The 16424-nt window shown below is 35.3% G+C and overlaps 1 protein-coding gene across 1 annotated transcript in view; it reads left to right on the forward strand.

Moving 5' to 3' along the window:
• The window catches only part of TMTC3 (transmembrane O-mannosyltransferase targeting cadherins 3), a 51884-nt gene that overhangs the window by 10482 nt on the left and 24978 nt on the right, over window positions 1-16424 (forward strand). The window contains exons 2-7 of the mRNA XM_061415679.1: window positions 1142-1358; window positions 4259-4477; window positions 5756-5855; window positions 6058-6173; window positions 6615-6787; window positions 14675-14927. Coding sequence (XP_061271663.1) covers window positions 1161-1358; window positions 4259-4477; window positions 5756-5855; window positions 6058-6173; window positions 6615-6787; window positions 14675-14927 — 1059 coding nt within the window. The 5' untranslated portion in view covers window positions 1142-1160. The remainder of the gene's footprint in view (window positions 1-1141; window positions 1359-4258; window positions 4478-5755; window positions 5856-6057; window positions 6174-6614; window positions 6788-14674; window positions 14928-16424) is intronic.

The following is a 16424-nucleotide window of genomic DNA, read 5'->3' on the forward strand; positions in this document are numbered from 1 at the left end:
GAGATAGGCTTAAAGATTGATTAATGTGATAAAGAACTGTAATAGAGGTATGAAAACACACATGAAAGAGAGTGAGTGAGTGAAGTTCTCAGTCCTGTCCGACTCTTTGCAGCTGCATGGACTGTAGCCTACCAGGCTCCTCCATCCAAGGAATTTTCCAGGCAAGAGTACTAGAGTGGGTTGCCATTTCCTTCTACCTTTGGAATATGGAGAGGTGGTCTACTAATGCTTCTTAGGTGGATGATTTTAGAACAGAGTTTTAAAGAATTAATTCTCTGTGAGAATTAACATTCTGTCTTTATTTTACTTATTGTCCTTCTATTAAAACTGTTCAGTTCAGTTGCTCAGTCGTGTCCGACTCTATGCAACCCCATGAATCGCAGCACTCCAGGCCTCCCTGTCCATCACCAACTCCCAGAGTTCACTCAGACTCAGGTCCATCGAGTTGGTAATGCCATCCAGCCATCTCATCCTCTGTCTTCCCCTTCTCCTCCTGCCCCCAATCCCTCCCAGCATCAGAGTCTTTTCCAATGAGTCAACTCTTCGCATGAGTTTCATGAGTTTCAGCTTTAGCATCATTCCTTCCAAAGAAATCCCAGGGCTGATCTCCTTCAGAATGGACTGGTTGGATCTCCTTGCAGTCCAAGGGACTCTCGAGTCTTCTCCAATACCACAGTTCAAAAACATCAACTCTTTGGTGCTCAGCTTTCTTCACAGTCCAACTCTCACATCCATACATGACCACTGGAAAAACCATAGCCTTGACTAGACGGACCTTTGTTGGCAAAGTAATGTCTCTGCTTTTGAATATGCTATCTAGGTTGGTCATAACTTTCCTTCCAAGGAGTAAGCGTCTTTTAATTTCATGGCTGCACTTATTAAAAAAAAAAATGTTTATTTCATTTTGGGCTTCCCTTGTGCCTCAGAGGATAAAGCATCTGCCTGCAATGCAGACCTGAGTTTGATCCCTGGGTCAGGAAGATCCCCCTGGAGAAGAAAGTGGCAACCCACTGTAGTACTCTTGCCTGGAAAAATCTATGTATGGAGGAGCCTGGTAGGCTCCAGTCCATTGGATCGCAAAGAGTTGCACAGGACTGAGCAACTTCACTATTTCATTGTATCTTCATGTTCTTTTCCCCAGATCCTGTCCACAAGTGCTTATGGAAAAGATGGCTGATATTAACCTCAAAGAAGTAACCTTAATAGTTGGTGTGGTTGCTGTTTGCTATTGGAACAGCCTGTTTTGTGGTTTTGTTTTTGATGATGTTTCAGCAATACTGGATAATAAAGACCTGCATCCATCTACACCTTTAAAAACTTTATTTCAGAATGATTTCTGGGGGACCCCTATGTCTGAAGTAAGTATGAATTACTTATATGTATCTCAGATTTTAAAATGTTTTAGTAGTTTAGTTTTTTATCAGATATTTCATATAAGACATGAATATTTGTAATAAATTAGATAGGAAGTGGAAAACGTGATTATTTTTTTTAAAGTAGTACCTGATACTTTCCTTGATTGTGTACCTTGGCTTAAATGTTTTAAAACTAATATATGTGTGTAAAAACCAAATGTATTAGGAGAACAATAAGGGCTGCTGCTGCTGCTCAGTCGCTTCAGTCGTGTCCGACTCTGTGCAATTCCATAGACGGCAGCCCACCAGTCTTCTCCATCACTGGGATTCTCCAGGCAAGAACACTGGAGTGGGTTGCCATTTCCTCCTCCAATGCATGAAAGTGAAAAGTGAAAGTGAAGTTGCTCAGTTGTGTCCGATTCTTCGCGACCCCATGGACTGCAGCCTACCAGGCTCCTCCGCCCATGGGATTTTCCAGGCAAGAGTACTGGAGTGGAGTGCCATTGCCTTCTCTGACAATAAGGGCAATACATAACTATTTCTTGCTAACTGACTTCATTTCTTTTTTCTTTTTTATGACTCAAGCAAAGGAGATAACTGTTTGTGGTATATTTAACCATTTAAAAGGACTTCCCTAGTGGCTCAGTTGGTAAAAAATCCGCCTGCAATGTGGCATACCTGGGATCGATCCTTCAGTTGGGAGGATCCTCTGGAGGAGGGCATGGCAACCCACTCCAATATTCTTGCCTGGAGAATCCCCATGGACAGAGGAGCACAGAGGGCTACAGTCCATGGGGTTGCAAAGGGTCAGACACAATTGAGCAACTAAGCATTAACCATTTAAAAATTATATAGCTTCATTACAGGTTGAGTAAAAATGCAAAGTACACATATTAACTATTTTTCTGCAGAAAAAAATGATTTATTAAAAATTTTAATTTGTGCCATATCTCATATCTAATAATTATTTTGATTTTATACTGAGAACCCAAGAGTTTAGGTTGTTTTTTTGAAGGTATTTTTCCTGTGCTAGTAACTTTATTTTGAAGGTCAGTGTTAAACTATTAAGGACCAAACACCTGTCAGCTTAGGATCATATAGACTAGATTCTAATTTTAGTTGTATGATATAAAAGCTGTGTGAAGTAGGTGGGCACACAGCTTTTAGGTAATGAGGTATTTTCCAGATCTGTAAAAGAATAAACTCTGAGGATTCATTAATTGTCTGTAATATGTAGCACATAGTTGTTGAAACATAGCATGTAACACTCTTTTTGTCATTTGTCATTCATGGCCCCTTTCCAAGTTCTCCAAACTTGGAAACTTCTCAAGAAGGGGTATGGAATCTTTCATTCTTTTAGTCACAAACAAGTATTTTTTTTTCTTACTAGAGAAGCAGGTTATTTATTTTCCTGCAGCCTTTCTGTTCTCACCCAATTCTAACCTTTAGAAGAAATGTCTTTTGATAACAAGGGAAAAATATGGTCCTGTTGTGATATTACTTTCTTGATAAATACTACATTATTTTCTAGATAATTCATTCCCCTGTACGCATACCCTCTGTCCCCAAATTATGCTAATATGTACTGTGGTTTTAATCATGATATTAGATTTTGACCTTAAAGGTGCTTTCTGGTATAAGTGATCTCAGTTCAGTACATTGCCTTAAAAACATTGCTGTATGTTTGAGGTGAAACCTGAAGGATGTACAGGAATTAGGCAAGAAAGAGAAAAACATTCGAGGTAGGTAGCACTCATGTTGTATGTAGTCAGTACAGACGGAGATATTAGAGTGCTATTAATTTCAAAATAAGAAATGTTTGGTTCTTGTGCTTTCCAGTGTTCCCTGTTGGGGATGAGCAGGCTTAAGTCTATAGATATAAAACAGAGTTATAGCGAAATACAGTAGATGTAGGAGAGCAAGGAATGTGAGTGTGGATGCCTTATATAAAATTACAAAAAAATGACTAGGATAATATTTTGTATCTTTTTAACTTGTGTGTTTTATTCTTAATCTGCTTTGATTTTGTCTTAGAGTAAAAATATTTCTTGTTAAATGTAACTTTTAGTTTATAAAGAAATTCAGTACCTAACATAAAATTTTATCTGCTACAAGTAGAGACCACAATAGCAAAGGTGTCTATTCTTTAAGAAAGTTTTTCTCTTATATCACTCCCTGTGTGGTACTTAGGAATTTTTGGTTTAATATATTCAGGTTTATACATTATGGAGGTGTTTTTTCATGAGACAACTAGGCAACCTTTTTGAGTCATTGTTATTTAAATGGAACTGGGCGATCATTCTATTCTTATGTTTCCTTTAGAAAGTCTAGCCAGCAGTTACATGAATGTTTTTTGGTAATAGTTTGGGAAACAGGCTTTGGAGGGAAATCCTGTACTACAATTTGATTAATGCCACCATTATCCTATTTTCTTAATCTGGGTATTGAATTAATAGTCAAATGTTTTTCTTCTATTCTTTGATTACTTTATATCAGTGTGTGTATATATATGTGTGCGTGTGTGTGTGTGTATGGCATCACCAACTCAATAGACATGAGTCTGAGCAAGCTCCAGAAGTAGGTAATGGGCAGGGAAGCCTGGCATGCTGTGCAGTCCATGGAGTTGCAGAGTCAGACACAACTGAGCAACTGAACTGAACTCAACTATATATCAAAGAGGAAATTGCCTTGTTTTTGGACAAAGAAAGTAGGAAAACACACACACACACACAAAAACCCACGTAAAGCTATGTCTTATATTTATGTTATTCTTGAGACTTTTATTATTTTATTGTTATTTCTCAGCCAAATGTAGATTCTTTAGTAGTAAAAGCAGTGATTAGTTTATGTATCCAGAAGAACCAGGATACTTTAATAATCAATGATTGTTTTTTTCCTTATAGGAGAGAAGCCACAAGTCTTACCGTCCCTTAACAGTATTGACATTTCGCTTAAATTATCTGTTCAGTGAACTAACACCAATGTCATATCATCTCCTAAATATGATTTTTCATGCTGTGGTTAGTGTGATATTTCTTAAAGTCTGCAGACTTTTTCTGAATAACCAGAGTAGTATGATTGCCTCTTTACTTTTTGCAGTGCACCCAATACACACAGAAGCAGTAAGTAAAATTTATTTTTTGCATTATTCCTACACATGACTATGATGGTATATGTTTTTAAGGAAAAAAAATTAACCATGACTTCAAGTGTTTAAAGACTCCTTAATTTGGTACAGTGTCTTACCTTCCTAGTGCACAAGATATAGCTTTCCTAGTGTGTAAAATTTTTCAGTTTAAAACAATTTTTGAAACATAAACATTTAATGTGTAATTATTCAACTTTAGCAGTGTAAAATATAAATGAATACAGTTCTTTGCTAATTTTTTTTGTGAATAAAGATTTTAAGTATTTGTCAACTTGGCTTTGTGTTTCAAAGGACAGAAAATAATAAGAGAAACTTATGTAAGGCATGAAAATGTATCAGAATACATGCAAATATAAGCAGACATCCTAACAAATGATGTTCAGTAATTTCATATTATTTATTACCATGAGTTTAAAAATTGTGCGCTGTCTCTACTATTGCCAGTATGCTTATGACCAACACATATTCAAATTATAACCTTACTTAATTCTGTAGTCTTGAGACTCCAAAATTGCCTCTCAGCAGAGCAAGGAGGACTCTATTCAGTTGTTTTATTACAAGCTTTTAGTTTGAAACAATAATCTGTGTATTTAAACTTTGCAGAGTTGTGTTTGTGTGTTGCAGGGGCGTTGTGTGTCTCTCCCAATATCCTGAACCTTTTGGTTTCTAACTGAACATTTTTCTATACATCTGCAAAGATGCTAGGTTGTTTTAAGTTTTATAGTGAGTTCAGAACACTTTAAAGGGAGTTTGGGGGGATTTTATATTTAAATTTTTTTGAGTTTAAAAGGATATTTTAAAGTGTATTATCTTTTTAAACTTTTCAGGTTTTATTTGTGAGATACGATGCATTGTGTTGAGTTTATTATATACTTATATTTTAAGAACACTTGTATTTAAAAAAAATTTAGAACTAAGTCTAGATGGTATACTATATAATTTTGTAAGATGTTACTATTGAAGGAAGCTGGGTAAAGGGTAAACAAGGGCCTCTCTGTACTATTTCTGCAACTTCCTCGGAGTCTATAAATATTGATAGTTAAAATAATAAAAGTTACTGATGAATATATTTTTATGTAAGATACACAAGTTCACCACCTGAGGGCACTCAAGGAATGTCTATAAAACAGAAATGTGCACTTGATAAGTTACAGCAGCTTAATTTCTAATTAAACTACTGTTGCAATTATATATAGTTAAAATTTCAAAATGCTTTTCATTAATATGGACCTCCCTGCCTTTCCTTTTCTAGGTAACAGGTGTTGTAGGAAGAGCAGAACTTCTGTCATCTATCTTTTTTCTAGCTGCATTTTTGTCATATACTAAATCAAAAGGACCAGATAATTCCATAGGTAAATGTCTAATATTCAATACTTTTCCTTTAGCTGTAAAACTCAATCAAATTATATATATTAATGTATTTTTTTGAATATATAAAGCAGAAATTGCTTACAACATTTGAAGTTTTTCAGTAATATCTAATTGTCTTATTCTTTAATGATATTATAAAATTGTTTTTGTGTGTTTTTATATTTTTCTGTTCCTGAATTGTAGTGTGGACTCCAATTGCATTGACAGTTTTTTTAGTGGCTGTTGCAACACTGTGTAAAGAACAAGGAATAACAGTTGTGGGAATTTGCTGTGTATATGAAGTATTTATTGCCCAAGGGGTAAGGAGAAATATAAATTTCCTTGTTGCTGTCTTTTATACTATTTGAATCAAATTCTAATGAATTTATTTTCTAAATGTATCATCATATAAATTGCTTTACCAATAATATTTAGCAAAAATTTGCAAAAAACAAGCATGTTTTGCCTTCATACCCACTGAATATTACTTAACATTTTATGTTACACCTTCAGTTTTTTAAGGACAGATTTTTAAGTTTCAGTAAAGGAACTATAGGGCAGTTTGGGAAAGCACCCAGTAATACTGCATAGTGTAATTCATTATTGGATAAGACTTTGGGGCTCAGTTTTATTCATTATCAGTTCCATGTTGATTTTATAATTATAGTCAATTTTTATTTAATCTTGCAATTAGAAAGTACAGTTGTTGAAAACATTACAATAAATTGCTATTTTTTACTTAAATTTTTTTCTTTTTCTAGTATACTTTGCCATTGTTATGTACTACTGCTGGACAGTTTCTTCGTGGAAAGGGTAGTATTCCATTTTCTATGCTGCAGACACTAATAAAACTCATTGTCTTGATGTTCAGTACCCTGTTACTTGTTGTGATTCGAGTCCAGGTTATTCAGTCGCAACTTCCAGTGTTCACCAGGTATGACATTCTGGTTCTTTTTGTATTTTTCCTTTTTTTAACTTTGAGTTTTAAGTGATTGCAAATGTTCCAGAAAGTCTTTGATTTGCATTAAGGTTTTTTAACAGCTTTATTGAGTTATAATTTATACTTTTTAAGAATCCTCATGTATTTAAAATGTTCAGATTAATAGGTTTTGACATACATGTACACTCTTGGAAGCATCAGTCAAAATAATGATCCCCCAGTTGGTTAAGTGTTAAGTCTTCCATATCCTTAGTCATTTTTGTCTACTTGCTCTATTAATTATTGAGAAAAGGATGTTGAAATCTCTGACTGTAACTGATCAGAGTTACAAACTGACTGATTTGTCTATTTCTCCTCAGTTCTGACAATTTTTGCTTCCTGTATTTATTGTAAAACTAAAGTATATCAATATTTAGGATTTTAATGTTCTCTTGATGTATTGATCCGTTTATCGTTATTAAATGAGTTTCTTTATCCCTGCTAATAGTCTTTACTAAGAAATTCACTTTTCCTTATATTAACTACTCCAGCTGTCTTTTGTTAGTGATAAACGGTTTATCTTTTTTCATCTCTTTACCTCTTAATTCTATCTATATCTTTATATTTAAAGTAGATTTTTTTATAGGCTACATATAGTTGGGTCTTCCTTTTTTGTTTGGTCAGATAATCTGTCTTTTAAATGGTAGGTTCAGCTGTCTGATACAGTTTGTTGTAAATCTACCATCTTGCTAATTGTTTTCTCTTTGTCTCATCTGTTCTTTGTTCCATTTTTTCTGTGTTTTGAATTGAATGTTTTATATTACTCCATTCTTATCTCCTTGTTGGCTTATTAGCTATAAATCTTCCCTGTGTATTTTTAGTGATTGCTTTAGGGGTATTTTTGGTTTACATCATTTGTTTATCACAATTTATCTTTAAGGAATATTATAATTGTATGAATATAAATTATAAATGTCAGTATATATAGTACAAATACATATACAATAAATAAGTTTATATATAAACACTTTAAATAATAACATAGCCTTTGTGCTATTTGCATATGTTTTTATTGAGTATACATTATAAATCCCACGATACATTGTTAATTTTTACTTTAAACAGTTATCTTTGGAAGAGATTAAACTTAGAAAAATTTTTGTTTTACCCTGTAGAGTTACCATTTCTAGTGTTCTTCCTTTGTTAGATCAAGATTTTCATCTGGTACCATTTTTCCTTGTGACTGAAGGACTTTCTTTGACATTTCTTGACCGTGTAGGACTGCGCTGGTGATGAATTCTTTAAGCTTTTGAAAGGTCAGTTTTCATTCCAATCCCAAAGAAAGGCAATGCCAAAGAATGCTCAAACTACCGCACAGTTGCACTCATCTTACACGCTAGTAAAGTAATGCTCAAAATTCTCCAAGCCAGGCTTCAGCAATATGTGAACCATGAACTTCCTGATGTTCAAGCTGGTTTTAGAAAAGGTAGAGGAACCAGAGATCAAATTGCCAACATCCGCTGGATCATGGAAAAAGCAAGAGAGTTCCAGAAAAACATCTATTTCTGCTTCATTGACTATGCCAAAGCCTTTGACTGTGTGGATCACAATCAACTGTCGAACATTCTGAAAGAGATGGGAATACCAGACCACCTGATCTGCCTCTTGAGAAATTTGTATGCAGGTCAGGAAGCAACAGTTAGAACTGGACATGGAACAACAGACTGGTTCCAAATAGGAAAAGGAGTTTGTCAAGGTTGTATATTGTCACCCTGTTTATTTAACTTATACGCAGAGTACATCATGAGAAACGCTGGACTGGAAGAGAAACAAGCTGGAATCAAGATTGCTGGGAGAAATATGAATAACCTCAGATATGCAGATGACACCACCCTTATGGCAGAAAGTGAAGAGGAACTAAAAAGCCTCTTGATGAAAGTGAAAGTGGAGAGTGAAAAAGTTGGCTTAAAGCTCAACATTTAGAAAATGAAGATCATGGCCTCCAGTCCCATCACTTCATGGGAAATAGATGGGGAAACAGTGGAAACAGTGTCAGACTTTATTTTTCTGGGCTCCAAAATCACTGCAGATGGTGACTGCAGCCATGAAATTAAAAGGTGCTTACTCCTTGGAAGGAAAGTTATGACCAACCTAGATAGCATATTCAAGAGCAGAGACATTACTTTGCCAACAAAGGTTCGTCTAGTCAAGGCTATGGTTTTTCCAGTGGTCATGTATGGATGTGAGAGTTGGACTGTGAAGAAGGCTGAGCACTGAAGAATCGATGCTTTTGAACTGTGGTGTTGGAGAATACTCTTGAGAGTCCCTTGGACTACAAGGAGATCCAACCAGTCCATTCTGAAGGAGATCAGCCCTGGGATTTCTTTGGAAGGAATGATGCTAAAGCTGAAACTCATGAAACTCATGCGAAGAGTTGACTCATTGGAAAAGACTCTGATGCTGGGAGGGATTGGGGGCAGGAGGAAAAGGGGACGACAGAGGATGAGATGGCTGGATGGCATCACTGACTCGATGGACGTGAGTCTGGGTGAACTCCGGGAGTTGGTGATGGACAGGGAGGCCTGGCATGCTGTGATTCATGGGGTCGCAAAGAGTTGGACACGACTGAGCGACTGATCTGATATATAATACCTTTGTTTTACCTTTATTTTTGAAAGATATTTTCCTTGAGTGTAGAATTCTACAATGCTGGTTTTCATTCACTAATCTAAAAATATTACTCTATATTCTGTGGCTTGTGTTATGTTAAACGGAAAATCTTTTCATCCTTATCTTTATGTTTCTGCATGTAGTATGTCTTTATTTTTCAATCCTTGCTTTTAATAGTTTCTCTTTATTGTTTCTCTTCTCTGTATTTTTTAATTAAGACATAATTAACATGTAGCATTGTATTAGTGTACAACATAATGAATCTTATACATACACACACAAATGATTACCATAATAAATTTAGTCAACATCTGTCACCACACATAATTACCAAAAAGTTTTTTTTTTTTCTTTTGATGAGAACTTTTAAGATCTACACTCTTAGCAACTTTCAAATATATGATACAGTATTGTTAACTACAGTCATGATGCTATACATTGCAACTTCAGGACTTATTGTACAATACAGTTTGAGTGAAAATGGCCAAAAGTTGCAAGCTTTCAGTTACTGTTTGTTTTATCTTCATGTTTCTTGTGCTTAGGTTAATTTAGCTTTTTAGAATATGTAACTCTTACTTCATTACATTTTAGAATTGTTTCAGTTATAAACTTCTTGAAATATTTTTTTCTTTCCTCTCCCTTCTTCCCCTGGGACACCAATTACATGTATTTTAGGCTTCTTGAAGTAATACTGTTACTCTGTATTTATTCCTCTTCCCTCCAAAGCCATTTTTCCCATTTTCATTTTGGATAATTTCTTCCATTGTAGCTTCAAGCTTACTAATTTTTTTCTGCATGTCTAATCTGTCCTTAATTTCTTTTATTTTTCATCTCAGACATTTTCATCTCTATTTGAGTTCTGTTTGAGGTGTGTGTGTGTGTGTGTGCGTGTGTGTATTCCATGTTTCTGACTGTTTTAGCACTTTAATGTCCTTTTCCACTGATTTTGTCATCTGTGTAATTTCCTGGTCAGTTTAGATTGAATAATTTTTCTCCTCATGGATTGTATTTTTCTATCTCTTCACATGCTTGGTAGTTTTTCTAATAGGTACTGTATCTGATTTTACCTAATGTATTCCTATAAATATTGTAGAGCATTGTTCTCAGATGCGTGTAAGTTATTTGAAAGATGTTTCGTCTTCTAGTCTTGCTTTTAAACTTTGTTTTAGGAGACCATAGCAGTGTTTGTTGTTGTTTAATAGCTAAGTCGTGTCTGGCTCTTTTTGCAACCCCATGGACTATAGCTTGCCAGACTCCTCTGTCCATGGGATTTTCAGGCCAGAATCCTGGAGTGAGTTACCACTTCCTTCTCCAGGGTATCTTCCCTACCCGAGGATTGAACCCACTTCTGCATTGGCAGGAAGATTCTTACCACTGAGCCACCTGGGAAGCATAGCAACATTTAGGATAAGGCTAATTTTGCTCCTTTGCTGACACAAGACCCTTCTGACTTCTCTACTTGATAGACTTTGCACTATGAGGATTTCCACTCTGGCTGCTGAAGAACTGTTCCTAGTTGTGAGTTTTTATCTAACCCTTTCAGAAGGTACTTTCCAAACTGTATTTTCCTAGACCTGTTGTAACAATTTACCAGAAACTGAGTGGCTTAAAGAGCAGGAATTTATTCTCTTATGGTGCTGGAGGCCAGAGTCCAAAAATCAAGGTACCAGGCACAGCTGGTTCCTTCTGAAGGCTCTGGGAAAGAATCTGTTCTATGCCTCTTTCCTAGCTTCTGGAGGTTGCTGGCAATCTTTGACATTCCTTGGCACGTTGCTGTATCATTGTAATCTGTTCTGTCTTTGCCTAGCCTTTTTCCCTGTGTGTTTCTCTGTATTTTCTCTTCTTTGTATAAGAACATCAGTCATTAGATGGTGCTGTGCTGTGTTTAGTCGTGCAGTCATGTCCCACTCTTTGCAACCCCGTAGACTGCAGCTTGCCAGGCTCCTCTGTCCATGGGGATTCTTCAGGGAGGAGTACTAGAGTGTGTCACCATGCCCTCATTAGACAGTGGGCCCACCCTTAATCCATTATGACCTCATCTTAACTATAACTGAATTGACAAAGACCTACTTGCTAATAAAGTTACATTCTGGTGTTTTGGGTAGACATAAACTTTGGAGAAACAGAAATCAACCCACTATACTGTCCTTAGGTATTTCTTTGTATATATATGCTGATCAGTTCTCAATAGTACTGAAAACTAGAGAGAAATCCTTTACAGATATGAGTTCTCTTTCTCAACAGTTTTCTTCTCCCTGGTATTCTACCTGCTAATTCTAACCCCCCTGGACTTCTAGGGCTCCCAGCTTCATCTTTTCAATTTAGGGATACAAATGGTCTCCACTCAGATTCTCTCTTGCTACTGCACAGACTAAAAATTCTATCCAAGTTCTAAACTCTTTAGATAGGGCTCCCCTCATCTGTTTTTTTGTTTTTGTTTTGGTTTTTTCCTATCAATCGAGTGTCATTGTCTTTCTTTGCTCGATGCTTAGAATGTTAAAGGAAGTTTTAATTTTCCATTTTTTTTATTTGTTTAAGGCTAGAAGCAAAAGTTATACTGAATTTTAACATTATCGTTTTTTCCTGCTCTCATCGCATTTTTCCATTTCACCTCACTCATCCAAAGTTTAAAAGAAAATTTACAAAGTTACCTATTCATAGTTTTATTCAAGTGACTGACATTACATGCAAGAACTTTTTTTTTAAACAAAATCCCAATATTTTTCCATTATAGGTTATTACAAGATACTGAATATAGTTCCCTTTGCTATGCAATAGGACCTTGTTTATCTCTTTTATATATAGTAAGGTATATCTGTTAAATCCAAGCTCCTAATTTATCCCTTCCTCACCTTTTCCCCTTTGGTAGTCATATATTTGTTTTCTATGTCTGTGAGTCTGTTTCTGTTTAGTAAATAAGTTCACTTGTATCATCTTTTAGATTCTACAAAAAAGTGATATCATATGGTATTTGTTTTTCTCTACCTAATTTACTTCACCAAGTATGATAATCTCTAGGTCTGTCCATGGTGGAGAAGGCAATGGCACCCCACTCCAGTACTCTTGCCTGGAAAATCCCATGGACAGAGGAGCCTGGTGGGCTCCAGTCCATGGGGTCACTAAGAGTTGGGCACGACTGAGCAACTTCACTTTCACTTTTCACTTTCATGCATTGGAGAAGGAAATGGCAACCCACTCCAGTATTCTTGCCTGGAGAATCCCAGGACAGAGGAGCCTAGTGGGCTGCCATCTATGGGGTCGCACAGAGTCGTGTAAATGGCATTATTTCATTGTTCTTTTATGTCTGAGTAATATTCTATTGTATAATAATTATCCTTAATAGCATTTTTTTCTATAAAGAATATTTAAACATTTTACCTCCAGAATTTTTACTTCTGAGTCTAGCCATGCTAAACTAAAAGCTCATTTAAGCATAATAGTGTGAAAAATAGATTGAATTGTAGATAGATATTTTGTATTTCCTTCTTCACTCCTTAATGTTTCCTGTTTATCATTTGTTTTAGGGAATTTGAATCAACTCTTTTGCATCTCTAGTTCTATAATATGACAATGTGCCTTATAGGTGTGAATGTATTCATTTTTTGTATATATATGTAGATGGGTATATGGAGTATGTTATGTTTACACTGTATTTTCCAAATATAAGCATTTTAAAATGTGTGTATATGTACTTGTGTTATATAAATTTTATTCTGTTATCCTATGAGGTTGATTATAATATGATTAGACTTGGTTTGACATATATTCTTTGACTAAAGTTCGATTATCAAATAATTTATCCTAAATAGTTAATTTTTCTAAATGAACTCTGAAAAGTGGATGACAGGAAAAAGTTTTGTGTTCAGTTTTGTTGGTCATGTTGAGAGTCAAATCCTGACTTTCAAGATTTAGTATTTTTCATACATGTATATATTGAAGTATGAAAGTTTTGGAGAAGGGGTTGGCTACCCACTCCAGTATTCTTGCCTGGAGAATCCCAAGGACAGAGGAGTCTGGAGGGCTTCAGTCCATAGGGTTGCAAAGAGTAGGACACGACTGAAGTGACTTAGCACAGCATGAAAGTTTAGAAAATATTATTTGTTCAAATAATAATTCATTTTTCTCAACCAGTTGATATTTTTAAGAAGACCAAGTCAAATAAGTGATAGAGGTTGATTTTTCCTTGACTTACTCATTTTAAAATGAGAATTGGGTTTTTAAGCAACTATATTAGAGGAAGGAGAGATACTCAGTCGTGTCCAACTCTTTGTGACCCCATGGGCTGTAGCTCACAGGCCCCTTCTGTCCATGGAATTCAGGCAAGAATTTGGGAGTGGGTGGCCATTCCCTTCTCCAGGGGATCTTCCTGACCTAGGGATTGGACCTACCTTGCAGGCGGATTCTTTACCATCTGAGCCACCAGGGAAGATTTAAACAACTATATGTTAACACAATTTAGATATGTTAATACAATTTAAAACATAGTGTAAAGAATTAAAAATCTGAAGTGATTAATTTAAATGTACTTTTAAAAAATGATTTGACTTAATTTGCAGTAAACAGACTAATAATATATCATGGCCTATATAAACTAGGATATAAGTTTGTATTAAGTAGAGCACAAATAAAATGTTCCATAGGGCTGTGAAGTTACTACTCTGTACTAGAATTTGGTTTTTAGCTTTGTAGAAATCAAAAAGAAAAAGCTCATAGGTGATTTAGTTTTCTCTGTTTGTGACAAAAGAAAACATAGAAATTCTTTCTAGAAAACATAATTTTCATTAGCATTTGGTGATGAAAGAAACATCTCTTAAAGGAAAACATTAGTGTTCTCAGAAGCATTCATACAACACATACAACAATGAATCGTACAAAACTTTTCTTATGATGTTGAAGCAGAAAGCCATAGTTTAATAAAAGCATTTCTGCAGAATGTCATAATATTATAGAATACCTGTCTGAAGCATTCTCATAATAAACTAGAAATAGGTAACCTGCTTGCCCCTCAAACAGTTCTTCATAAATATCATTCCTCTTAACTAGACATTTCATAAAGAGATTTGAACTCAGGCAAGAATCTAAGGTATCCATAAAAAGTTTATGTCTTTAACAAGATTACATGTAAAATGCCGGTCTTATTGTTGTTGTTCAGTATTTGTATTTTTTATATATTAACTTTGTGTTTAAAGTGTTTTAATTTCAGTAACTTTTTTTTTCCCATTCTTTATACAGGTTTGATAACCCAGCTGCTGTAAGCCCAACTCCTACAAGGCAGCTAACTTTTAACTACCTGCTTCCTGTGAATGCTTGGCTTCTATTAAACCCTTCAGAGCTCTGCTGTGATTGGACCATGGGAACAATACCACTGATAGAGTCGTTTCTAGATGTCCGAAATCTTGCCACATTTATTTTTTTTTGCTTTTTGGGAGCTTTGGGAGTATTTAGTCTCAGATATCCTAGTAACTCCTCCAAGACCGTTTTAATGGTAAGAAAGTTTCTTAAATTTTCAGATAATACTATATTCAGTTTATTGAGTGCCTTTACTTTTTCAAAAGCATCTTTGAAAAATTGCTGTCTTTGTTCATGTCATCCTAATTTATGAACTTATTTTAGGCTATCCTGTAATTTTATGTCATATTTTGATTAATGCTGCACATTCAGCATGTGACACAAAGAGTGATTATGAATTTCCCTAATTTAGTGGGATCTCTGAAATCATGGAGCATCCTTTTTAGCATTAATTTTTTTTAATATTTTTTTAATATTTCTTACCTTTACCCCACTAGATTATACATCCTTTTAAAGAAATGAATTATTCAGTATACTGTATACTTCTTTGTTTTCTTGGCACAGAGAAGAGGATCATGTAAGATAAGCCCCTAGAAATGCATAGCTCTTTATTTTTCATTAGCAAAACTTTAATTACTCCCTGAAGTATTTCTTACTGTGTTCAGAGAATTCTGATTATTTGAAAGTCTTTTTTTTGTTTTTATGAGCTCTGTTTCCAGTTTTCTTAGCTCTGCCCTCACTTCTTACTCATAATAATTGTGTTGCCTCTTACTTTAAATTATGCAAGGAAATAATCATCTTTAACATTTTCTTCAGATTTTACTGTATGCCAGAAAGTGCTTTTAATACTTTGCAAGTGTATTCTGGCTGCAGCACTAGATTCATTTATTCATTCAATAAAAATTTTGATTTGTAGCCTATGTATCAGGTAGCGTTTTAGGCACTGCATATATGATAGTAAAAGAAATACAGGGCCCCCATTGCCAGAGAACTCACATTCTAGAGAAATTTGAAAGAATATAGGGTTTGAAGAAAGATCATATTGACTAGTATCTGGACCTGTTGAGTTTGAGGTGTCTTTGAAATTTTCTAACGGAGATTTTGAATGGCGCTTTGTGCCTGGAGTTCTGTGGCAAAGCCTGAGATACACATAAACATATGATAAATTGCCACAGAGAAGTTTGACAGCTGCCATAGAGATAGTAATTGAAAGCAAGATATAAAGAAGAAGACCTTTGGAGAGGTTATAGAGCAGCCTTTCTCAACTGGGATTTTGTCACATCTCTTAGAGATGGTAATTAGCTATCACCATTCTAGATGCATAGAAGTTAATTCATACATATAATGCCTTAGACTATTTGTTCTTAAATTTCCCTCAATAAAGAGTTGAAGGGGCTGAATAGAGAAGAAGGCTGTATCTCAGTCAGTCTTTAAAAGCTTCCATATTTAGGTGTTGTGTAAAGGAAAATAAACCAAATAGCTGCTGCTGCTGCTAAGTTGCTTCAGTCGTGCTCGACTCTCTGCGACCCCATAGACGGCAGCCCACCAGGCTCCCACGTCCCTGGGATTCTCCAGGCAAGAACACTGGAGTGGGTTGCCGTTTCCTTCTCCAATGCATGAAAGTGAAAAGTGAAAGTGAAGTTGCTCAGTCGTGCCTGACTCTCAGTGACCCCATGGACTGCAGTCTACCAGG

Source organism: Bos javanicus, chromosome 5, assembly GCF_032452875.1.
Source record: "Bos javanicus breed banteng chromosome 5, ARS-OSU_banteng_1.0, whole genome shotgun sequence".
Lineage (NCBI taxonomy): Eukaryota > Metazoa > Chordata > Mammalia > Artiodactyla > Bovidae > Bos > Bos javanicus.